This window comes from Eurosta solidaginis, chromosome 4 (assembly GCF_040869045.1).
Source record: "Eurosta solidaginis isolate ZX-2024a chromosome 4, ASM4086904v1, whole genome shotgun sequence".
NCBI lineage: Eukaryota > Metazoa > Arthropoda > Insecta > Diptera > Tephritidae > Eurosta > Eurosta solidaginis.
In genome coordinates, this window is record NC_090322.1 from 168,357,660 (window position 1) to 168,384,745 (window position 27,086).

Genomic DNA, 27,086 nt, shown 5'->3' on the forward strand with positions numbered 1-27,086 from the left:
GGCGAATATATTTTGCGAAGAGGGCACATGAAATTCAAAAAATGGTAAATGTTTTTGGTTAAAGGCCAAATAAATTTCGCAGTGCATCATGTGCCACGCCTAAAACGGTGGTTAAAGCATACGTTTGACAGGCCAACAAGAATTCGGTTGCGTTCTAACGCAAGTTTAACATTTTTGCGTTGGGCAACAGTTTTCAAAGGATTTTAAAACAACCGGAAGATAGTTTTATTGGCTGGTTTTTAATTTTTGCTACTTTTCCCCTGGTTTCAGGATTTTTTTTGTTTTTAATAACAGGCTACTTCCCACTCGAGGTTTCAGTTTTTAGGTTTCCTTGTATCAATTTGAAGATTGTGGTAAACTGGCAATAAAATACGTTGGGTAGGGATGATAAAAAAAGATCAAATACATATATATATCGCTTATCTTGTTTGCTTAAAACTACAGATTTCCCAATTTGTGATTTTATGTGATGAGCCGTGACATGTCTCCGTAAAGCTTATGCACCTCATCTTTAAACCTCCTTCGATACCATTGTGAGCACAAACAGGACCATAAATCTTCCGGAGAACTTTTCTTTTGAATACTCCAAGAGCCGTCCCATCTTCCCTCGACACCGTCCGCGGTTGCGAGGCATGCACCACTCTACTTGTAGAGTGTGATTTTTGTTCGTCGAGAAAGGATTTTAATACATTTCAACTGCCCGTTTGAAGAAGCACTTGTTTGCAAGAATGATTTCCAGGTTGAAATTGTTTTGACTGTTAATGCTGGTTCCCAGGTAGACGAAGTTTCGCACAATTTCGAATTTATATCAGTCCAAGGCAATCCAGAGTGACAAGTTGTGACTCAGCCCAGCACCCACTGAAGTGGCTTCTTTATCAAAGCGAGGGCGAGCGTTTCTTAAGGCCAATGATATCAATATCCGAGCATAATTGTTTCACAGACAAGCTGTTTATGTTAGAAATACACTCGAAGTGTTTTTCAAACTACTGCCGAAGGGCGATCTCCCTTAGAAACACTTTTTTATACCTTTCGTGATAATGGTATATTAAGTTTGGTCCGATTCTCGAAAATGTTAAATCTTTGAAGGAGATGAGTTAGACCCACCAAAAGGTATAGAGAAATTGTCAGGATGAAGACGTATGTCCAGCTGTCTGTCTATTTGAAAAATGTTTAAGATATCTTGATGAAAATGTGTGTGCCGGTATATTTGGGTGTCTGATTAATCATTTGTACCAACCCACCGGATCGAACCACTATAGCATACATCTCCCATACAAACGATCTTTGGGAGAAGCAAGAAGCTCGAAATTCCACAAGATGCTTACATGTAAGGCGTACGTTACTGTCTAAAAAATCCTTAAATTCGGTCGTATATAAGATATATATTCCTACAATGATTATTCAAATAATAGGTTTTACGTCATTTCTTCCTTATATAGAGCAACAAATTGTTGAGATCGGTTATATATTTATATCATATATCCATTATACCAGATGCTTACGTATGTATATGGCATATGCTATTGTCTGAAAAAATCCTCCAACTGATTGTTCAGATTTTACGAATTGTAGTAGAACTAAATAAAAAAATGTTAGTATGAAATTAGTCAGACTATCTGGCATCTCTGTTCGATTAAACTTAAAACATACTGATAACTTGTAAGCACTTATGTCAACTATTTTGGGGTATGAAAGAAAAAAAGCAATAAAAGACATTCGATTGTAACCACGAAGCCGGTCAATTGTACTTTATTTAAAGAAAAAGTGTATTGCGAATATTTTAGAATTTCTAAAATTTCATCAGATTATTGCTCAGCTCCATTCAAAAGATCTTCGGCACAGCCGAAGAAAGTCCCGTCCTTACTTGTGTTTAATTGAGAAACTTCTTTCTAAATTGTTGTTGCTTTGCCCGGAATTTGAACCCAGGACCTTCTGTTACTGCGTCCAACCGCCATGCTTGCTTGATGGTTTGTTTGCTACTGATACATTTTTGTTATGCGATAATGCCAGCCTACAATAAAATAAATAAATGTAAGGCGCGATAACCTCCGAAGAGATCTAAGGCCGAGCTTCTTTTCCAATTTGCCTCGTGCTCCTCTTGATTTTCTCTACAAATTGGCCGGACGGGACCTACATGTTTTATGCCGACTCCGAGCGGCATCTGCAAGGCAGATGAGTTTTCACTGAGAGCTTTTCATGGTAGAAATACACTCGGAGCGCTTGCCAAACACTGCCGAGGGGCGACCCCGCTTAGAAAAATTGTCTTCTAATTGAAAAACCTTATTTCTAAAATTATGATGTTGCTTTGCCCGCGGTGCGAACCCAGGGCATACGGTGTGGCAGGCGGAGCACCCTACCATCACACCACGGGTGCCAGCCTACAATGCAGTAAACTATTCCCAACCAAATTTATGCAAAAAAAAATTGGAAAGGACCTACGATAAGATAATCGACCCACTATATGCCTGTATGCTGCTAAAAGTGGATGTTGCGACGGCCTCGTCACTGCTGACGGATATAAATTCAAATTGGAAATCACCATTAAAGTGCCAGTTCGGTTTGTTGGGTACAATTGCTATATTTATGTAACGTAAGCACAGTAAAAGCAACAGTTAGTGCAATCAACGGAAACAAACACATGTCATTTCGGTAAAGTCCAGACATAGTGGCACCACCTTCCTTTTACGATGTTTCATACTCTTTATGACTTTAGCATGGTTGCCACTTTATCTATTTGGATCTAAAACGGTTCATTTGATTTAGATTTGGTCAACTGGTCTCTACTCTCCTGATTTGGCCCGTTTTATGGATATTTTTTGTGAGAGTTTTGAGTTACTACTTTCATGCAATTTCGAAATTGCAAAAGACTTCGTTTGTTTGGGAGCCAGCATTTACACAAAAAACAACAACTTCAGTTAAGAAATTCAGCTAAAAATTGATTTTGTAGGTAGGCAATCGAAAAGTAGTCTTCTCTCGACAAACGAAAATTATGCTCTACAAGTCACCTAACGTACCCATCCTGCTATATGGTGCAGAAGCATGGACACTGACAACATCTGATGAGGCGACTCTGGGAGTGCTCGGTGAAAAGTTCTTCGAAAGATTAAAGCACCTCTACGCATTGGCGACGTCGAGTGCAATAAGGTTTAATGATAAGCTGTACGAGTTTTATGTTGACATCAACATAGTCAAGCGAAGTAAAACACAGAGGCTCCGCTGGTTAGGCCATATTATGAGAATGCAAGATGATACCCCGGCCATGTTTTTGACGGCCAAAAACGTTTAAACTTTTTAGCGCCAATAAAGTAGGGAATTAAGTTGAGTCAATGGACCTTAAATGGTTATAAAGTCAATTGACCTTATGGCGATTTAAAGTGGTCATAAGGTCTATTGAATTTATAACCGCTGGCATTGTGTCATCTCACCGAGCTTTATATGGTACTACTAATTTTATGTATAACCTTCCCTAACTATAGCCATATACGCGATTTTAAAAGCAAAAGGACTTGTTATAACACAAACTATCTATATCAAAGCTTAAAATTAAAGGAATGTTTTAACCTCTTTTCATAATAAATTTCGGTCCATATTAAAAATATGGTGTGGCAACCATGTACTTTGGTAGTATGTGCTGCTGCTAAAGTGATAACGACGCTGCCGATGACGATGGTGTCGTTATCGGTATTGTTGTGAGCAAAGTCAATGTTACAAGACAGCGTCAACACCACCATCCCATCGGCAACAACCACTGGTTAAAAGAAGCAGCAACAATAGTTAATGTGGCTTTTGACATCTCAAAATGTTTCGCAAGGCTCAGTAAAAAATAGAAAGAAACAAGTAAGGAAAGCTAAGTTCGGGTGTAACCGAACATTACATACTCAGCTGAGAGCTTTGGAGACAAAATATGGGAAAATCATCATGTGAGAAAATTAACCTAGGGTAACCCTGGAATGTGTTTGTATGACATGGGTATCAAATGAAAGGTCTTCGTGAGTATTTTAAAAGGGAGTGGGTATCAAATGAAATGTGTTAATGAGTATTTTAAAAGGGAGTGGGTCTTAGTTCTATAGGTCGACGCCTTTTCGAGATATCACCATAACGGTGGACCAGAGGTGATTCTATAATGTGTTTGTCGATATGGGTGACAAATTAAAGGTATTAATGAGGGTTTTAAGAGGGAGTGGCCCTTAGTTGTATATGTGAAGGCGTTTTCGAGATATCGACCAAAATGTGGACCAGGATGACCCAGAACATCATCTATCGGGTACCGCTAATTTATTTATATATGTAATACCACGAATAGTATTCCTGCCATGATTCGAAGGGCTTTTGATTTCGCCCTGCAGAACTTTTTCATTTTCTTCTACTTAATATGGTTGGTGTCACACCCATTTTACAAAGTTTTTTCTAAAGTTATATTTTGCGTCAAAAAACCAATGCAATCACCATGCTTCGTCCCTTTTTTCGTATTTGGTATAGAATTATGGCATTTTTTTCATATTTCAAAATTTTCGATATCGAAAAAGTGGGCGTGGTCATAGTCGAATTTCGGCCATTTTTTACACAAATGCAAAGTGAGTTCAGATAAGTACGTGAACTAAGTTTAGTAAAGATATATCGATTTTTGCTCAAGTTATCGTGTTAGTGGCCGAGCGGAAGGACAGACGGCCGACTGTGTACAAAAACTGGGCGTGGCTTCAGCCGATTTCGCCCATTTTCACAGAAAACAGTTACCGTCATACAAGCTTTTTGTTTGACTTATGGCATTACAAGTATTCTAGACAAATTAAATGAAAAAGAGCGTTTTAAATTTTTTTTAAGTGGGCGTGTTCGTCATCCGATTTTGCTAATTTTTATTTAGAACACATATAGTAATAGGAGTAACGTTTGTGACAAATTTCATCATGATATCTTCAACGACTGCCAAATTACAGCTTGCAAAACTTTTAAATTACCTTCTTTTAAAAGTGGGCGGTGCCACGCCCATTGTCCAAAATTTTACTAATTTTCTATTCTGCGCCATAAGGTCAACCCACCTACCAAGTTTCATCGCTTTATCAGTAGATTTTCGATATCGAAAAAATGGGCGTGGTTATAGTCCGATTTCGTTCATTTTAAATAGCGATCTGAGATGAGTGCCCAGGAACTTACATACCAAATTTCGTTAGATACCTCAAAATTTATTCAAGTTATCGTGTTTACGGAAAGACGCACGGACGGACGGACATGGCTAAATTAATTTATTTTTTCGCCCAGATCATTTTGATATATAGAAGTCTATATCTATCTCGATTAGTTTATGCCGTTACGGGGTACCGTTATGCGAACAAAATTAATATACTCTGTGAGCTCTGCTCAGCTGAGTATAAAAAGAACCAAAGAACAACAAAAAGTTGGTATACATGCAGATGGGTCGGTATAACAAACAACTTTACAACAACCACGCACTCAAAAAGGGGGTAATATATAAATAAATAATAAGATTTTCCTACCCCACCAATGGACAGCTACAAACGGCACCGTGTCATCGTCGTTGCCCACCCTTGCATAGCATGTCAAAGTTACGACGGCATTATACAACGCCATGAACAACAACAAAACCAAAATGTCAGGCGCCCTTGCTATACCCATCTGGTTGTTAGTCGTACCCAGGTTCATTCGCAGAAAGGTAGGCTACCTACAGTATAGCCAAGATAAAGTGTCACACAAGCACTGTTAAGTTTTTGGGTTGGCACTAAAATTAGTTTAAACTTATTTTTGTTGCCTAAGCTTTCGAATTGTCTGACAAAACGAAACATGGCTTTCGGGACAAAAATTATCCCAGTCAATTCTATGAAAAAGGCAAAGGCAGAGTATTATTCGAGTCCCAGAGAAGTAATTTCCCATTTGACGAATTTAATAACAAAGTAGCCGAAAATCAAATTGAGAATTTACATTTTCTCTTACCTTTGAGAATTTTTGTTCCGCGCGTTTGTTGGGTTGCTATGCCTTACAGAGTGGATTGCCTGTGAGTGTTTGTATGACACCTGCTTGTTTGTATGACACCCCACCCCCGTTATCGTATTCTACAATGAACTTTGTTTGTTGGTTAACGCTACCACGTGCGTGTCGTATATTCAGAGATGTACATTCCGTTGTCGTGGAAACATCAAACCGTCACACTCTACACTCGATAGTTAACACGAAGCAACTACTGGTTTACGCACTCCATGACAGCTGATTTTGTTGTTGTTTATTTGCTTATTTTGTTTACTCTTTTGCACAAATTCAACAATTAATCATAGCAACAACAAAATAAAATAAGTAAGGCAGTCCATATTTGTGTAACACCCAACAATGTATACCTATTTGTGAGGCCTAAGCTAGGCATATCAATAAAAAAAAAATAAATGAATGTAAGGCGCAATAACCTCCGAAGAGATTTAAGGCCGAGCTTCTTTTCCAATTTGCGTCGTGCTCCTTTTTAATTTTTCCTACAAATTGGCGGGACGGGACCTACTTGTTTTATGCCGACTCCGAACGGCATCTGCAAGGCAGATGAGTTTTCACTGAGAGCCTTTCATGGCAGAAATACACTCGGAGTGCTTGCCAAACACTGCCGAGGGGCGACCCCGCTTAGAAAAATTTTCTTCTAATTGAAAAACCTTATTTCTAAAATTTGTATGTTGCTTTGCCCGGGGTTTGAACCCAGGGCATTCGGTGTGGTAGGCGGAGCACGCTACCATCACACCACGGTGGCCGCGTGGTGCCAATGCCGATGATCTGCAAGTTCTTGTCAAGGTGAAATTTCTGAATACACTGAGGGACTTTAGGTGGGTGACGTAACAAGGTGGCCCGAATCTTACAAGATTCCTCACTTTGGCGGAGTAACACTGGTGTTGTCTGACAGGATTAATTACATTGGGACTATTCTTGACAGCAAGCCGTCATTGAAACCTAATGTGAAGGACGGGGTTAGGAAGGATTCGGTTGCCTTGTACGCTGTCGATGGGCAATTGGCAAACCCTGGGTGCTCTTTCTAGTGGCCAAGCCTATTAACTTCTACGGCATTCTGGTCTTATGGAAAGCACTTCGCACTTTTTTCTCGGCCAAGGGACTGGAAACAGTGCAGCAATTGGTGATGGTTGGAATAAGCGGGACATATCGCACATCACGTACAATGGCACTAAACGTGATGCTGAGTCGTGAGCGAATCGGCGAAAGCGCGGGCGGCAATACGGCTTCGTGACACGCGATATAAGCTTGAATATTACGGGTACTTCAGGGTGCTGACCAACTTTGACTTCATGCGCCGGCTTGCGTTCCTGTTGCCATATTCACCACTTATATACCCTTAAGTAAGGAATCCGGTGGGGAATTAATATGCGACAAGAGTATAATACACCTGTATACCATCAGCTCGGTGCTAGACGGACATTTAGGCTGCCCGATCACTGCAGCGCCTTCCAGGGGGAGGTCACTGCTTAAAGGATGCGGTAGATATGATGTTATCCGCCACTGCAACTGTTATTAATGCGGTTAACTGTGCCATTACGAGGTCGAAGGCCGTGAGGGATTTGTTGACCTCACTTGCGGTGGCATCTAGGTTAGATTCATTTACGTTAAGAGGGCGGCCTTGGGTATTTCTGTCACTTCAACTCGGCACATTTATCCAACCAGATTTCTGCCTAGTGGTTCTCAAGGAACCACTTTCTTTCTCTGATGAAGTTAAGTAGAAGTGAAAGATCTACCTTCCCAACATCTGCTAAAATAAGGTAAAACCGTGGACACAGAAATATGAGTCGTCTTGTACTATATCAATATCACGTTAGATTTAATGCCTTTAAGTCGACAAACATCGTTACATTGATGTCTAGGACTGCACTGTCCTAGCGCGGTATGGCTGCTCTCTCTATAGCATAGACCTCTGCCTGGAAGACACTGCATGACTTAGTGTGTCGGTACGATTGATTTACCGGCAGATGTTTTGAGTACATTTCAGCTCCAGTGACATCTAACTATTTTTTGAAAAAAGTTATCTGCGCGGCAGGCCATATCCCTGACAATTGTCAGGCTAACACTTTGGCCCGAGCAGGCACTGGTGAACTGAACGTGTCTGCCAATGGAGACATTGGGATTCTGCTGGTCACTTGCGCTCTGCTTTTAGACAGGTGGACCTCGAGCCAACTAAACAGTCATCCTCCTACGCTCATCCGGACAAGCGTCAATCGCCATCAGGCGATACAAGTTTTAGCACCTTATGTGCTAAGTACAACTAGGTATAACAACAGCAACAACATACAGTAAATTGTGCATGCAATTAAAAAATGCATAAAAACATGTTCATAAAAAAGCAAATCAACGACAAAAACGTTGCACTGCAAATTGTTGTTGTCCATATTATTTTTTTATGTTCCTTCACTTTGCTGGTTGCCATTTTTGCAGTCATAAACTATAAATTTTGCCATAAATACTCGCTTAATATGAAATTCTGTAAATTGAGTAAACAATTTAAAGTTATAACTATTTGGTCATACGAGGGTGAGCGTGTTTATGTTTCGCAACTTAACGGTTTCTTCGCGTTCAGATAATTTTGGGTACACAGAATCGTATAAAAAATAACGCTGGGCCCATCGAACCACGACTACGGCAGATATTTCCCCTATAACATACCCGCCTGTCGTCAGCGGCAACTAAAATACGAAATGCATTGAAGGGGTTGTGCAGCGCAGCCCTTTGAAAGGGTTGCCAGCGCAATTTATAGCTTCTCCAACCCATTTGTAAACCTCACCTACACGTGGCGCATCCTGTATCTTAAGCAGCTAAAGCTCTGGCGACGCCAAGTTCCTCATGGTGGTGAGAGGGTGAGATGGCCTGAAGGTGTCATGTGGTCATTCTAAATCGTTCCTGAGATGGTCAGGCTGGTGCCTAAATGGTGCTTGTTACCGGAACGTACCAGATCTGTACCCGGCAAAGGACCAACAACATCGATTGCACTACCCAAAACCTTCTGGGAGTGTTCTAATCGCAATAACATCAACAACCATTTAAAAATATCGCCAGATAACTAATGAATATTTAAAATCCACGGTGGCAATCCGTTAAACCCTCGCCAGGTTTAATATTGTAACGAATGTTAGCAGCACTGAGCGATGCTATCGTCTCTAAGCCGATGCTAAGCAGTGACGTGAATTCACATCCATAGATCAATCATTATGTATCTACATAAACGAAACAATAATTGCGTCTACACATATGTACCATGTGCGTATACGAGCAGCGGAGAGTCAATGCACAAACACATGCATATATCTGAGATACTCCTAAAAGTATGCAATGAGAAAAACTATAAAATTGTGCAATTGTAGTTACAGCTGAGAAGTTTGAGAGCTGCTGGACTAGTAGATTCTGGAAGCGCCTAGAAGATGCGAAGGTTGAAATCAAAGAGTATAAAAGGCGGCAATTGTAGAGGCGCTGGAATTCAGTTTGATTTGAGTTTCGATTAAGACGATATCTATGAGCAATAGCAGTATTATTTTGAAAGTCAGTGTCATTTAAGCTATCAGTTTGGTTATTAAGCCAGCTAATTGCAAAGTATAAGTGTTATTGTGAAGTACTTTAATAAAGGCCATTTTTACATTATTCAATATTGGAGTTATTTATTCAACAGTTTAGTGATACGAACTTAGCAAAAAGGCAAATAAGAGGATTTGCAAGCAAATTCGTTACAATATGATACTAGTTTGATGGCTGTCCATGCATTTTTTTCTGGTGATGAATTGGCAAAGGAAGGGGCTGCAGTTGGTGAATCTACGGTAGACTTCCCAATACGCTTGGAAGAAATCAAAGAGAGATAGGAGTTGCACATAATTCATCAAGCAGGAAAGGCGCAGAAAGAAGTGCGAGGCTGCAAAATCTTTAATATCATGTGCAAATCCTACGTCTTACAACGTTAGTCATGTCGCTTAATACTATTTTCACACACACGGCTTATTGAATAATAAAGGCAGTTTTCTACATTAAGACGCTTATTGAGCTCAATCTTCCATACAAGATTCGAATCTATAATTATTTCATTAGTGACTAATCGAATGCCTAATGAAATCAAAAGCCCAATGCAACTCTGTTGGGAGCGTTCAGTTTCTTAATTTTTGGAGTGTTCAGTGCTTAAAAATGTCATTTGTCAAAGTAAATGTCATTGTCTGTCATATAGGATTGTCATTTTATTCGCTTGACATTTCATCCTTCATACTAATCGAGCAGTTACTTCTGTGTGAAAGCAAAAATTTACGATTTCATTAGAAGGTGAAATGAGATCATTAAGTTTCTGTGTGAAAACAGTATAAGGCTCATCATAAGCATACTAACTGTACTTTGACTCTGACTGCCATGCGTATAAATTAGGGCTCGCCAGTTACAGTAATTGTATGTAGTGCGCGAGGGCAAGGCTGCAGCTACTAGTGCCGACAGAGTTTCCAGATACCGAGGCAGCTATTAAGATAGGATCCAGAGAACTTCTAGTTTTTGCCGAGGGGACGGAGTTACTTTATAGTTCTCCCTGGTCCGTTTGTCGGACAAGCGAACTCTGGTAATACTATGGACACACTCAGTCTATGTGTGGTTTTTATTGAGCGGCCAGTTTAATCTAAACCAGTCTTCATTTTTGTAAGTTGAGCATTTGTTGGCCAAAAAAGTTTTAATTGGTATTTTCGTAAGTTCAAATAGTGTTGCTTTATATGGAACGTAAGTAAAGTATTAAAGGATTGATTTTCAAAAAGTTATTTTTCTAAATTTGTGCATTCTCATCTGTAATGCCTGCAGGTCCATAATAGCACAACCAGGAAAACTTGAAAATTTGCTTGAAATTAAGGAGGCGAAAGAGATGTAGTAAAGGGTTTTCAAAACTGACCTAAAGAGGATGTAGAGGGGTTGCAGAAGGAGGTTGCAAATGCTAGCTAAATGAGATCCCTCATCCATCTAGAATGCTTAGGTATTGCTGAAAATAACAGGCGTGATAACCTCCGAAAAGATTTTAGGCCGAGCTTCTCTCCCAATTTGCGTCGTACTCCTTTTAATTTTTCATACAAATTGGCGGGACGGGACCTATTTGTTTTATGTCGACTCCGAACCGCATCCGGAGGCTTGCCAAACACTGCCGAGGGGCGACCCCGCTTAGAAAAATTGTCTACTAATTAAAAAAACTTGTTTCTAAAATTTTGATGCTGCTTTGCCCGGGGCGTGAACTCAGGATCTTCGGATTGGTAGGCGGAGCACGCTACCATCACACGACGGCGGTCGCAATACAAATTCTTAATAATCGAGTGAAAAATCTTGTCGAATTCGGATTTTATTGAAAATCTTACAAATGACTATCAAAAATTAATTACTTTGAATAATTTACTATTGATATTAGAGAAAAAATTAATAAAATAATTTACAATATATAGAAAAACACCAGAAAACAAATTTAGTTACACCATTTGCAGCAAAAATGTTTTTTTTTTAAATAGTCACAGATTCGGTCAGTAAAGTTAAAGAGGAAACGGCTGCTGTTCATTTTAATTATTGTGGCGAATATTAGCAATTTCGATACATCACTATGCCGCTATGTAGTAAATAAATGCTACACAGCAACAGCAATCCATATACACACACATGCATAGAGGGAAACGAAGAATATTTCAAACACATAACCATCAAATAAGAGCGGAGATAAAGTGCGTATATGGATGGCCTTACATTAAATTCAGATATACCTATATGTAGCCAAAGCCAATACGAGGTACATTAACGAGTAATAAATAAGTAACTGCTCGAGAAGGCTATTCGTGAAAAGTCTAAACCCTAGGAGAAATTAGCGAATCGGGTAACTGAAAGTATAAATGCTGCGCAAACTGAGGAATAATCAATTAGTTTGATTTTAAAACGCCATAAGTAAAGTACGCGAGTAATCTAATTGTGAAGTACTACTACCAAAGTAGTGTAAATAAAGAATGAATCAAGTGGCTCTGTGTGAAAGTGGAAAATATATTATTTTATTAAACAATAGCCGTGTTTTTTTCACACGCGTATACGTTTACGTTTGCGCGTAAAAAAACGCTTATCCTCGCTTAGTTAATGCTTAGGAGACCCATCTAGAGGCAGTGGTTAAATAACTAGCTACAGCACAGGGTGTACCGAAAAGCGGAGACACAACCCTCTGTTGTTTTTCTGTGTATAACATATAGCTGAATCAGTTGCCATGAATTGTGGACACACATAGAATACATAGAATTAGTATAGAGGGTGAAACATAGACACATATTTGAGTTACATCTGAGTATAATGCGTATTGAAATTTAGTAGGACAATTTTTATGAGCAGCGATTTCAGAGGTGTATTTAAAGTTTGACGCGTAGCAGTCCATATAAAGTTTAAGCGTAAACGTCTATAGATGTAAAAAAACACGGCTTATATTGTGATTCCATTAAGTTTTTGTGTGAAATTGGTATATCATTTGATATTTTTTGTTCACTATCACCACCATGAAAACCACTTAGCGTAGCGCAATTTCACAAATTTTCAAAATAATATGTTTCCCATGAAGTTTCTATTAGCGTAGTTATGTGATTGTCAGGGGTTTGACTTGCCGACTTTAAATTTTAAAATTATTAAGAACAAAAAAGTTATTAATTATAAAAAGACTTGAAAGTATAATTATTTCAACCCTCGTATTTTCTAAGTCGAGTGCCCTTTTGCTCTATTGCATGTGGCATTTTCTTGATCATGCATATGTCGGCTATGCACAAGCATGAATATCGTTACGGTGACAACCTCAATTAAAATGATTGCAACGCCAACAACAATCGAAACTATGTAGTACATATAGAACTACATATATACAAAAGATTGCTATCAAAAAGGGTCAGGTCGATTTTGTATTCAATATTCGCTGTTCAACACACACGGAAGTTAAGATATTAAATGTAGATAATAAAATGTGTTACTTAGAACAAAATAATATTCCTAAATACCGCTGCAAAATTTGCCAAACATGCTACATACATATATGCCGTAGTTGTATAATGTTAGGAAGCGCTTCAAGAAGAGCCTTCCTACAAGTTAAGTTCCTTTAAGCAATTTATATGTAATCTTTTTTAATTAATTTTGTTAAAGTACAGCTGCGGACACGAAAATAGCAGTAGCATTTTTTATCAATCAAATAGAGCTTCCATGAATGTGAAGTTATGCAAATCAATCTCAAAAACGTTTTAGAAAAAATTCGGAACTTCCAAAAGTCTTTTTGCCCAATCATTTCAGTTCAAAGTACGAGCCTTTCAAAATTCGCATTAATTTTGGCCATTTTTTTTTTTCTGAAGGCTATTTGAGACTTACTTCCGCAGCGCATAGCTTTATTTTTTTTATGGAGGAAACTCTCTTCGGAAAAAAATTAATGCGAAGTTTGTGAGCCAAAATTGATTCGAGCTAGAAAACTGTAAACTCCAAAAAATGCATGGGCTGGTATCGTGTTATACGATCACGTCTCGAAAAGCAATTTCACTTAAATGTGAATCTGCCAAAAGATTCGTAATAATTATTATAAGTTATGAATCTAATGAGTACCGGTAGCTACCATTTCACATATTTTAATAATCCGATTGACCATTGCAGAGGCGTTGCGATTTAAAAAATTGATTTTGATCCCGGGCCTTACAACACGATACAGGCCCAGAAAACTCTATATAAGGTTGAAATTTTCAAAAAAATTTCCGAAAACGTTTTTAGATTGGTTTGCATGGTTAGGCCCGGTTTTTCAGTGCAAGTTTAAACTCATTTTTATACTCAGCGTGCTTTGCACACAGAGTATATTAACTTTCATTGGATAACGGGTGGTTGTACAGGTATAAAGGAATCGAGATAGATATAGACTTCCATATATAAAAATCATCAGTATCGAAAGAAAATTGATTGAATCATGTCCGTCCGTCCGTCCGTCTGTCCGTTAACACGATAACTTGAGTAAATGTTGAGGTATCTTGATGAAATTTGGTATGTAGGTTCCTTGGCACTCATCTCAGATCGCGGTTTAAAACGAACGATATCGGACTATAACCACGCCCACTTTTTCGATATCGAAAATTTCGAAAAACCGAAAAAGTGCGAATATTTATTACCAAAGACGGATAAAGCAATGAAACTTGGTAGGTGGGTTCCCTTATGACGCAGAATAGAAAATTAGTAAAATGTTGGACAATGGGCGTGGCACCACCCACTTTTAAAAGAAGGTAATTTAAAAGTTTTGCAAGCTGTGATTTGGCAGTCGTTGAAGATATCATGATGAAATTTGGCAGGAACGTTACTCCTATTACTATATGTGTGCTAAATAAAAATTAGCAAAATCGGATAAAAACACGACCACTTTAAACAAAAAATTTAAAGTAAAATTTTAACAAAAATTGAATATTTTTACAGTATATATGTAAGTAAATTATGTCAACATTCAACTCCAGTAATGACATGGTGCAACAAAATACAAAAATAAAAGAAAATTTCAAAATGGGCGTGGCTCCGCCCTTTTTCACTTAATTTGTCTAGAATACTTTTAATGCCATAAGTCGAACAAAAATTTACCAATCCTTGTGAAATATGGTAGGGGCATAGATTCGATGACGATAACTGTTTTCTGTGAAAATGGGCGAAATCGGTTGAAGCCACGCCCAGTTTTTATACAGTCCACCGTCTGTCCTTCCGCTCGGCCGTTAACACGATAACTTCAGCAAAAATCGATATATCTTTACTAAACTCAGTTCACGTACTTATCTGAACTCACTTTGTATTGGTGTAAAAAAGGGCCGAAATCCGACTATGACCACGCCCACTTTTCCGATATCGAAAATTTTGAAATATGAAAAAATGCCATAATTCTATACCAAATACGAAAAAAGGGACGAAGCATGGTGATTGCATTGGTTTTTTGACGCAAATTTAACTTTAGAAAAAACTTTGTAAAATGGGTGTGACATATACCATATTAAGTAGAAGTAAATGAATAAGTTCTGCAGGGCGAAATCAAAAGCCCTTGGAATCTTGGAAGGAATACTGTTCGTGGTATTACATATATAAATAAATTAGCGGTACCCAACAGATGATGTTCTGGGTCACCCTGGTCCATATTTTGGTCGATATCTCGAAAACTCCTTCACATATACAACTAAGGGCCACTCCCTTTTAAAACCCTCATTAATACCTTTAATTTGATACCTTTATGGCGTTATCTCCGGATAATGCCTGAAGATATTGGCAAATTTTCCAACAATCAAGTAAATTGTTGTGGAAGCTCAACGTGGAAGAGAAAATGAAGAAGGCCTCGCCGGCACTTTATGTATGTTAAAGAATGCTGGGGTTAATGCGGGGTTTATCACCCTCTCTCTCTCTCATTGGGTATTTACGGCGATTGCTACTATGGAGTCCTAGTTTGGTGGACAACCACACAAAAAAACATACCTCAAAAAATGTGAGGGGGTATGTAGGCTATCAATGCTTAGCACTACGGGAGCCCTGAAAACAACAACGACTGTTGCACTGTATGCCATTCTGCACATTCCACCTGGTGGCAAAGAACATATCGTAAGCAACAGTAACGAGGCTAAGTGCCTCGGGGCAACTTGAGCGCATACCATACGTTCATAGTGGTATAGCATCATCAATTACAGGACGAACAGACTACCTGATTCCGTATGTGCGCTTCGAAGGGACCCTTAAATATAATAGAGGTGGATCGTTGGCGCAAGGGTGCCCAAATGGCTGCCGAGGCGATACATGTGTACAACGATGGTTCCAAAGTAGTGGAAGCTGGCAGATCACTGTAGTGTTTTTCAGGCCGAAGTAGTAACCGTAATCAAAGCTGTAGAAACACTGGAAGAAAATAGCTTTAACTGCAACAGCGTAAATTTTTATATTGACAGCCAAGCAGCAATTAAGGCAATAATCTCGCATAGCACATCATCTGGAAGTGTGTTAAAGTGTAAGAAATCGCTGGAAAGAAGTGGCACAGGGAGCAGCATACATCTATGTATATTGGGTACCAGGGCATATGGGAATAGATGGTAATGAAAAAGAGGATTAACTAGTTAAAAAGGCCTTCGAAGCTTGCTCTGTAGATGTCCAAATTAGATTAGAATTAGCGAGAGGTACGACCACGAGGTACAGGCGTGAACTTAGTGGAAGATTATGTGTAGGTCTTATAACCTTTAACTAACAAAGTTACTCCTTTAATTAAAAAGAGAGGACTGTGACGGATATTTTAACTGGTCACTGCCTTCTGGCGTCACATGCCTTTAAATTAGGTTTGGTCAGTGATAGCAGATGTAGGAAGAGCGCTATTAGGAGTAATACGCTTGTCAAATCTAGAAGCAGCAAGTGGTATAGGACCTAGAAAGTTTCTAGTATTATTAGCATATTCTAGGACGGAGTTATTTACAAAATAAGTAATGGTTTTTGATAGGGGTTTTCAGTTTGGTTAGTCAAAAAAACTTCTGGTAACACTACGGACTCATTCAGTCTATGTGAGGTCCTCATAGACCAGCCAGTTTAACCTAAGCTAGAGGTTGCAGACAACAAGAAAACTTTATTGAGTGCAAAAAAATTATCGAATAAATTAAGAAAAAAATAAAAGACATAGGCCGATTTTGAGGCAGAATTCAACGCCAAGTTTTTAGGAACACCGAAGCTCTTAGGACCAAATAGGAAAATTTAAGGAAAACAGCCATGACCCCGTCCTAGGAATTGCTTCACATCGTCTACGTCATACTCTTGTTAGGGTGTCACTTACGATCGATCAAGATATTCTGCGTTAAATCCTAATTTTTGTCGACCCGAAATTGTTATCGATGTTGATGGTCCTTTGCCGGATATAGATCCGGTACGTTCCGGTAAGAAGCACCATTCAGGTACTAACCCGACCATCTCGGGAACGATTTAGTATGACCACATGAAAGCTTCTAGGCCATACCGCCAGAGCCTCGACTGCTAAAGAAACATAATTTGACACGGGTAGGTGAGGTTGACAATTGGGGTGGAGAAGTTATAAATTTCGCTGGCAACCCCTTGAAAGGGTTGCGCTTGCCGTGGAATCAATGTGGTATTTAGGCTCCTCTTGTGACAAGCAGACCTGCCGCAGGTATATTCTAAGCCCCCTAATCCTCTGGGGCCCGCTGCTGTTCGTGCAAACCGGTGCCTCCAAATCATACGACTGCTCCAACGCAATGCCGAGAACCAGCCCCTGGCCCCGTCCCGCTCTTCAGTGGTTATTTGCCAGCTAAATACATACATACACTTATCTTAGCAATTTCAGAGAGGTAATTTGTAATGCACATAACAAATCTGAAACAATGAATCAGTGTGCACGGATATCATATGGCAAATCACACATACGACTGAAGTAATTTTATGCTGCATGGTTATTCATATAGATATATATCCATATTGTATAGCTCTCGGTCATATACCCCCAATTAAAATATATTAAAAAATCTCCTTCAAAATAATAAGGGCAATTACTGTAGAGCTCATCACGTATTAATCGATCACCCAACAACAACAACCGATGTACATTTTACCGAGCCACAAGAAGAGAATCGCTAGTATAGTAAACGGAGGAATTAAATAGTATAGGATAAAAAAAGTTGGAAATCGTGTCGTTATTTTAATTTCATTTAAAACAACAGCTCAAGAATCCTTGAAATGGTTTCTTGACACCAAAAAAATATAAATAAAAAACCAAGCAGGGCAATTGTGGAACGGCGTATAAACATCACAAAGGCTACGAAAAATATACATACATAGATAGTTTTTGTTGCAATAAGCACGCATTGAATGGGGGGAAAGAAAGCGCATAACAGCAGCTGAAGACAAAAGAGAATGGTCAAAAATATAGCAGGAAGATATGTTGTCAAAGAGCCTGCAGTGTTGAAAATGGATATCTTTATCTTATGACTACAAGTCAACGTAACAACGACGAACTCCTCAAACTCCACACCAGTAATATCAATGTACAATAACAAAGCTAGACAAAATGCAAAGGAATATAAAAGAACGAAAACAGCAAACATTTAAGAAAAAAAACAAGTAAGGAAGGTTAAGTTCGAGTGTAACCAAACATTACATACTCAGCCGAGAGCTTTGGAGACAAAATAAGGGAAAATCGCCATGTAGGAAAATGAACCTACGGTAACCCTGGGATGTGTTTGTATGACATGGGTATCAAATGGAAGGTATCAAAGAGTATTTTAAAAGGGAGTAGGCCATAGTTCTATAGGTCGACGCCATTTCGCGATATCGCCATAAAGGTGGACCAGGGGTGACTCTAGAATGTGTTTGTACGATATGGGTGTGAAATGAATGGTGTTAATGAGTATTTTAAAAGGGAGTGGGCCTTTGTTCTATAGGTGAACGCCATTTCGGGATATCGCCATAAAGGTGAACCAGGGGTGACTCTAGAATGTGTTTATACGATATGGGTATGAAATGAATGGTGTTAACGAGTATTTTAAAAGGGAGTTGGCCTTAGTTCTATAGGTGGACGGACGCCTTTTCGAGATATCGCCATAAAGGTGGACCAGGGGTGACTCTATAATGTGTTTGTACGATATGGGTATCAAATTACAGATATTAACGACGGTTTTAAAAGGGAGTGGCCCTTAGTTGTATATGTGAAGCGGAAGGACAGACTGTGTATAAAAACTGGGCGTGGCTTCAACCGATTTCGTCAATTTTCACAGAAAACAAAACAGTTACTGTCATACAATCTATGCCCCTACGAAATTTCACAAGGAATGGTAAATTTTTGTCCGACTTATGGCATTAAAGTATTAAAAAGTATTCTAGACAAATTAAATGAAAAAGGACGGAGCCACGCCCATTTTAAAATTTTCTTTTATTTTTGTATTTTGCTGCACCATATCATTACTGGAGTTGAATGTTGACATAATTTACTTATATACTGTAAAGATATTCAATTTTTTTGTTAAAATTTGACTTAAAAAAATTTTTTTTCAAATGTGGGGGTGTTTCATCCGATTTTGCTAATTTTTATTTAGCACACATATAGTAATAGGAGTAACGTTCCTGCCAAATTTCATCATGATATCTTCAGAAACTTAGGTTACATGCATTTTAAAATGGTTCTCACTCTCCTCACCTATGTAAGAGCTACGAAACGTTCGAGGATTTTGATTTTTAGTACGCAGTGTTACTATAAGGCAGTTCCGAGTTTTATGCATTTGATAGAGGAAACGTTGCAATAGCAATGTTAAGCTGCGGATCGTGAACAACTTTTTCCATTTTAAATTTTTTCTTTACATATTTTGTTTTGTATCGACAGTTGCACAACTGCTATTCTATGTTTAAAAAATATTCTACAGTTTTTGATGTTGCATACATATTTGCAATGAAGTAGCAAATGCATAGTCGTATATTTTGCTAGTTTATTGTGTTAATATACCAGACCAGTTTGCAAATGCAATGATACTAGACCATTTGCACAAAATCTGAACTGCCCATACATTTTTCACCCCAATTTTTAAGCTATATGCAGTTTTTCTTAAAAATCAACAAAAAATACAAAATTTTACGTTTGAGCAGGTATGAATTTGCAATTTATAACAAATGTTTTGTTATTTCTAGTAGACTAGGTGGAAAAAAATTGCAAAGGTACGCCCATAAATTTGAAGCTTATGTCGAGAGGGTCTCGGAAACATTTCTTTTTTTAGATCCTTGCAAACTCAGCGACATTTTTGTTGTTGTTGAAACCTGGTTATTTTATATCTGATTTTTAATTTTTATGTCATAATTGTTGTCTTGGAATCTCTATGATTCCATCTAACTAATGTCCTTTTGTTTGTTTATAGATGTGTTTTGGAGTTGATCACATCGAGTCAAAGCGTACACAATTTTTCAAATCCAACTAAGTCTATTTGGTTTTCATCAAAACTGCTTAAGTCCAGTGTAAACACTGTTTTTTGTATTTTTGGTTTAATTTATCTTTTTTTTTTTGCAATGCCCTTCACACTCTTAATTGGCAAATATCTATACTGCTTAACAATAAGTATATTAAATGGGTAGATTTTCCCAAAGTTTGTGTAGGTTGGACCTTGGCGACTTTGACATGTTTCGACCCCATTAGCGATGATATCTGTAAAAAATCGTGTAAAAGAACTTTTTGGTCATTTTTTAAAGATTAATTGTACCGTATTTCTAGTTACACTAGGTACTCATTCAGTCTATGCGAGATCCTCGCGGACCACCAGTTCAAACTAACCATACCGTACTTCCAAGTATTAAAAATTATATTATATAAAACACACAGAACATCCCTCTTAAGCTCGCAGCCCATGGCGTATTTATGAATTTAATAGACATGGGAGATGAGCGCATATATTTGGAGCCGAACTTAAAGCTGTAGACTTACAGCAACCTTGTATTCGTCATGTTTCAATACAGCATTTGCACTAGCCGTCCAAAGGTGTCTGATCCTTTCATAGCATAGTTGCGGGTTTAAATCGTGTTTCTTTACTTACTAGTATTTCTTAATCAGGATCTCTTATTTTATAATCATAAGCTCTATATTTTATTTCTTTTCACCTTGTTAAGTGGAAAATTAACAAATAAACGAAACAGAAGCCGTTTACAAATCCACCCCAAGTGCAATTGTAGCCAACTTTGAAAAGTAATAAACTTCACAATGTAACCGATGCAGTGACATTGGTAAGCGAATAACAACAACAACATGATATAAATAAAACAAACAAATTGAAAACAATATTTCGAAGAACTTGTTAGCGTTCTACCAACGAGGAGGCCGACCAACAGATGATTGTAATTTCAGGTAATTGACATTAAACGGCAATAACGATGTTTATACGAAGTATTGCATTTGTTATACCTGTCATGGACATGAAATAGTACTTGTCAATATTAACTTAACCCTGAGGTTTGTAAGTTTCTGGGCAGAGAAAGACTGTCTGAAATCAATCAGGATGTGCCTACCACTGACCTTGTCAGATTTGATTTCGAGTTAAGATAGTGTAGTTTTGGAACCATACAAGGACTAAATCAGCGAACTTTATGTTACCACTTCGCCACTATTGTTTTTGATCTCCTCAGGTGCGGACTTCACTTGCCAATATGTTGACCTAAAAAATCTACTAAGATCTTATTTTTTTAGCGATTAGTTATTGTCAACATGGCGGCCACCGTGGTGTGATGGTAGCGTGCTCCGCCTATCACACCGTATGCCCTGGGTTCAACTCCCGGGCAAAGCAACATCATAATTTTAGAAATAAGGTTATCGCGCCTTACATTTATTTTTATTTTTTTATTGTCAACATTAGAATGATATATGTATGTATTTTGGGAACAATTATGGTTTTTTTGTAAAATCTTTTATAATATCGGTAGTGTAATCTTACGTAATAGGGCAATTTCAACATAATTTCAGGAACTTCTTCGACAACTTGGGATCAGTTCTGTACTATTTGCAGATGGTTTCGGTACTTTTGCTTGCTGCTACTCCGCGAAAATATTGATATTATCTCCGCATCCTATCGGAACTATATTTACTCTTTTCGCAATTTTTTTTTGGATCACTAAGGTACATTTTTTCTCCGTCTCCTGATTATATATCTACCGTAGTGACCTATAATACAGTCATTACTCACGATTGCTTCAAATAATGGGATCGATGTCCGCCTGACTGTAAATGTCAAAATTCATGATGTATGCGATTCATGATTTTTTTTTGGTCATAACCTCTGCTAGTAAAATACTGGTTATTCAAAATATTTACAGATCCCAAGTCATGGGAGTAAACTAACAGCTTAAAAATCATGATAGTTCCTATATTTTCACTGTATAACACTTAAATGTTTAACAACCTTTGTTTCCGAGAAACTCTTAAGCCAGTTTTTTTTTTTGTTAGGGTTTTTCGATATGGTATGAAAACTTTTGATCTGGGCACGCATTGTTTTATACGATCACGTATCGAAAATCATTTTAACTGAAGTTATAAATATGAAACTGCCAAGTTTTTTATTAAAATAATAATCAGTTATGGATTTGGCGAACATTTGTTGTCCATTGTTAACATATGTATGTCATTAATCCGAATCACCATTTAAGAGTACCCCAGCGGGTTAGGGCGTCAGAATATACCCGCGGTAGGTATGCCTGTCGTAAGAGGCGACTAAAATACCAAATTCAAGGGGCTGTGTAGCGCAACTCTTCAGGTTGCCAGCGCAATATATAGCTTCTCCAAACCCAATTGTCAACCTCACCTATCCGCGGCGAATCCTGTTTCACTAACAGACGAGGCTCTGGCGACCCCAAGCTCCTCATGGAACTTGGTGGTAGGGAGGGAAGGGCCTGAAGGTTTAATATGGCCACATAAATCGTTCACGAGATGGTCGGGCTAGCACCTCAATGGTGATGTGGTACCAGAGCGTACCGGATCTGTATCCGGCAAAGGACCATCACATCGATAACACACCCCAATGCCTTCGGGGATCAACCTTATCGCTACAAGAACAACAACAACAACCATTTCAGAGTTGTTGTGATTTGAAAATTTGTTATTCGAACACGGATCGTAAAACCCGATAAGGGTCCTCTTTTCTGTTTTTCTCTCACAGGCTTCTGAAGCTTACTGCATATTACCATACAAGGCGAATTCAGTACCAGGTGTTGTTATCCAAACAGCTGGTTGCTTCTTCTTGATGAGTTTCCATCAAGGCGAATCCATACCAGGTGGTAGCAAAGCGAATTCAATCAATTCGCCGTGCAGAAGAATGTAAAGCAAAAGAAAAATTTAATTGATTTCGATTAACTGACTAATTAAAGTAAAATGCGCTGTATGGTAAATAACCAAGAAGCAATCAGCTGTTTGGATAACAACACCTGGTACTGATGTCGCCTTGTTTTCAATACATCGCATTGTACTTTAATATGTCAGTCAAGGCGAATTCAGTACCAGGTGGTGTTATCCCAACAGCTAATTGCTTGTTCTTGACTATTTTCCATACAGCGCCTTGTACTTTAATATGTCAGTTAATCGAAATCAATTAAAATTTTCTTTTGACTTGACATTCTTCTGCACGGCGAATTGGTTGAATTCGCTTTACCACGACGTGGTATGGATTCACCTTGATGTCAGTTAATCGAAATCAATTAAAATTTTCTTTTGGCTTGACATTCTTCTGCACGACGAATTGGTTGAATTCGCTTTGCCACCACCTGGTATGGATTCGCTTTGGGCAAGAGCAACCGACGTATTTTAAAACGTTTTGAGTTTGACAAAACAAAAAACTTTCAAATCGAATCCATACCAAGTGGTGGCAAAGCGAATTGAACCAATTCGCAGTGCTGAAGAATATCAAGTCAACAGAAAGTTTTCACTGATTTCGATTAACTGACATATTGTAACAAGGCGTTGTATGGAAAATAATAAAGAGGAAGCAATCAGCTGTTGGGATAACAACACCTGTTACTGAATTCGCCTTGGGCGGTTTGAAAATTCATTTAAAAAATGTATTTTTAAATTATTTCCATGCAAGCAATTTTCTGATAATTGTGTTTCGCCAAGATGCAACTAATTCGGTACGAAATATATATTAATAAGTAAGGCGATATAAATCCATTTCACATAGAAAAAATACTTTAACGGTATTTTCTCCTTAAAGCAGCTACTAAGGCTATAAATAACCGTAAGGTTTTGAATTTCCCTTTATTTTAATAATTTTTGAGAACTCGATTTCTCTACTCTATTATATTGCAATAACATACTTCGGGATCTAGTTTATGGGACATGAATTAATCACATTTTTGGAATATACCTGACTTCCCAGTGGCGCTTCCGCCACTCTCTTTGTCCCAGAATTAGTTACATTCCCGATACAAAAATACTATCACCCTCGACAGTTTCATCTTATCGCTGAAGTTACTTCTATTCCTATCTAAATAGTGCCCACATTCCCGTAGGCTGATAAGAATTCGAAACAACGGCGATATCTCCGACGATCATTTTTTCAGAAATGTCGTATCGAATAAGTGATTTGCGCAAGAATGCTGGCAAGATTAAAGCGCTTTAACGCTACATATTTTCATATTAACATGGCATACAATATAAACTTAATAGATGTAATGAAAGAAATATAAATGTTTTCAACTTACCACTTTCAACGCCGCCATCATTTTTACGGGGCACACTGCTGGCTGGTGTGGAGTTGGCGCTATTAGCCAGAGGATTAGTCAAACCGAAACTTGAAGGTTTCTTCCAACCACGCCAGTTATTGCATAGCGATTCTGGTTCGGAGCTCCAGCTGCAAAGTGAATCTTCCTCAAAACGATCTGAGTCATCGAAGCTGAAACGATCAATTTCCTCAGGATTCCATTCAGCACCTGCCGCAGCACCCTGTCCCCCGTTAGCACCAGCACCACCTGCAACGTTAGCGACTGCTACGCCAGCAGCAGCGGCACCACCACCGCCATTACGCCGAGATCCCTCAACTGCATTACCACCAACAGCAGCGTTACCGCCTCCACCAGCGCCACTAGCACCACCATTTCCACTGCCACCACCAACACCGCCGCCTCCGTTTCCGTTGCGGTTAGCCAGGATGCTGGTCTCTTATATACCACCACCACCAAGTGTTATGGTAATTTAAGATATTTAATATATCTGAGAAAATTTTCTCAAAATTGTGCGGGTTCCTTGCGGACGTGATTAATTATAATTTCTTTGTATGTACACGATTTATTGTTTTCTTGAAATAACCCGACGGACGATTTAACCTTTTCTATACGATTGTTTAAGTGTGTGTGCGTATGTGGATGCGCGTTATTATTCCAATAGCAGAGGGGGTTTCATTAAATTTTTATACTATTTGGTAGGTTTATTATTAATATATGTACAACTATTTTACATACATTACACATCCAATTTTGTGTTTCGCTTGCATTTAATTTAAACTTTATCGACACGTACCAATAACCTTAGCACTTAGACGACGATGACAAACATGACGATCTCTCTGTTCATTTATGATTTCTATACCTATGTATGCTATTCCTTTGTTTCCAATTCTGATGCGCGATGAGCGCTCTGTAAAACGAGTCCGTTGTTGATGCATACAAACACGTACCTACGTCCTCGATGCCTGCGCGCCGGCGGCCCTTCACGAATGTTGGGGATATTTGATTTACTTTTCAGTTATTCGTTATTTTTACTTCTGCCCCCCACGAAAACACTCCGCGACGATAATACATAACACGAAGATGACTACAGCTAAAGAAACGGAGAACCGACCAAACGGGATTGCGGCAGCAAATAATTGCGACAGTGAAATACAAAAACCAACAATACCGATGTGTTCAAGAACGCTTAATGCGTTAACCTCGACGTGGATAGCGATGTTGGCGCAAATCGGCGCTGTGTCTATATAACGAATGGAGTTACGCACCGTCGCAACAGCACGTTGCCAGAAAAGAGGATCAAGCTAACAGCTGCTCCTCTTATTGTTTATGTTTGAAATATTTATTAGTATTTGCCTTAGTGTTTTTCTTGGTTCTTTTACCTACTTTGCTTCGCTATCAACCAAGGAATTCGCCTTGAACATATGGGACTTTGTTGTTGTTTACCTCGGTTTGCTGTTGTTGTCACTGCTGCGAATCGTTTTTCGCCATTTGTTGTCTTTTCGCTGCGCTGGAAGTCAATTTTTTTTGCTTTTCCACCACTTTTGCTTTCTTTCACATTCACTTCTCTAATTGAGGCCCCCCTTCCACTTTTCAATAGAATCTTTTGTAAAGAAAAAATTATAATTTCACCAGAATACATCGGGCAAATGCATATTTAAGCTGTCTATATACATATTTAAATTTAGCACAAAATATATCAGTTATCTTTTAGTTGTTCAATTAGTTTTCCTATTTTCGTTGCTGAGAAAATTATTCAATTCTACCCATTGAAGGGAATATGCACGAATGCCCCTGGTAATCGTAAGCAGAAGCAAACGAATTAATCATTTAATGAGATTTCGGGTTTTATTTTATTATTTCGATCTTCTTTTTAGCACATTCATGTTTACTGTGGTTAGTGCATAGTTTTTCACACATTTTCCAGTTTTTATTTGCTAAAAATTTATCAAAAACTTAATTTTTATTTGTCAAATTTTCACACACAAAATATCTTTTGGAACACAAAACGCACACACACAACTGTCAAGTTCTTCCAGTGCTGTCAGACTGCATTGGAAAATATTCTACCATTCTGCTGAGAAAACGGCGCATAAATCGTTATTTTACACTCAAAAGTAAATCGCAAAAATGGTAAGAAAGTGGCCGAAATTAATATTTTTTGTCCAAGAGCTTCGAATTTTCATCAAAATGCTTTCAACAAATTTAATAACCTTCAAATCTGTTAAAAAATGTTGCTTGAATTCAAAATGATATATTAACCAAGTGGTAGCGCCAATAATTATCGATGTAACTATGGGCATGGTGTTCTCTTTCGTATTTTTCTTACCCCTTTGATGACATGCTGTGTAAAAGAGATCACTAGCACTCATAACTTTCGGCGAATTGGGCACTGTTGCAGTAGAACGGTTAAATTTGAGTTTGATGCAGTGCACGGACTTTACAACTTTGTTGGCAGATTTACCAACTTTTAAGACCATTTTATTTTCTAGTGAGGTATTAAAGACCGAAATAATTTTCGCGTGTTATTTGCATTGTTTTTATTGTTAAAAGTGTTAATGTAAAAATAAATTGTAAAACATAAACAAAAACATGTCAAACTCACCAATTTTGGGGGAATAGTGGTCTCGCTTTTTCATGATAGAAATTGTTTTTGTATTTTAAAGTTCGGATAAAGTTTCGTCAGTTTTTTTAGCTTGGAATCCAAGCAAAAATAAATTAGTGTCATATATGCTTAAGGAAATTAAGAAACGATTCAATTTCGAAGATGGAAAATAACACCTTTTGGAATATTTTGATGCAAAAAATATTCAATCGTTGTCAATTGTTTCCTTATTTAAAGCTTTTCCATTTCACAAGACTTCCATGGAAATTCTTAACAACGA

General features: G+C 38.2%; 1 protein-coding gene across 1 annotated transcript in view; it reads right to left on the reverse strand.

Moving 5' to 3' along the window:
- Positions 1-26,681, reverse strand: part of Dora (Dorado) — a 50,407-nt gene extending 23,726 nt beyond the window's left edge. Inside the window, exons 1-2 of the mRNA XM_067779637.1 lie at positions 26,531-26,681; positions 24,181-24,636 (exon numbers count right to left, since the gene is read on the reverse strand). Of these exons, the coding sequence (XP_067635738.1) occupies positions 24,181-24,636; positions 26,531-26,681 (607 nt within the window). The remainder of the gene's footprint in view (positions 1-24,180; positions 24,637-26,530) is intronic.
- Between the last annotated feature and the right edge of the window lie 405 nt (positions 26,682-27,086).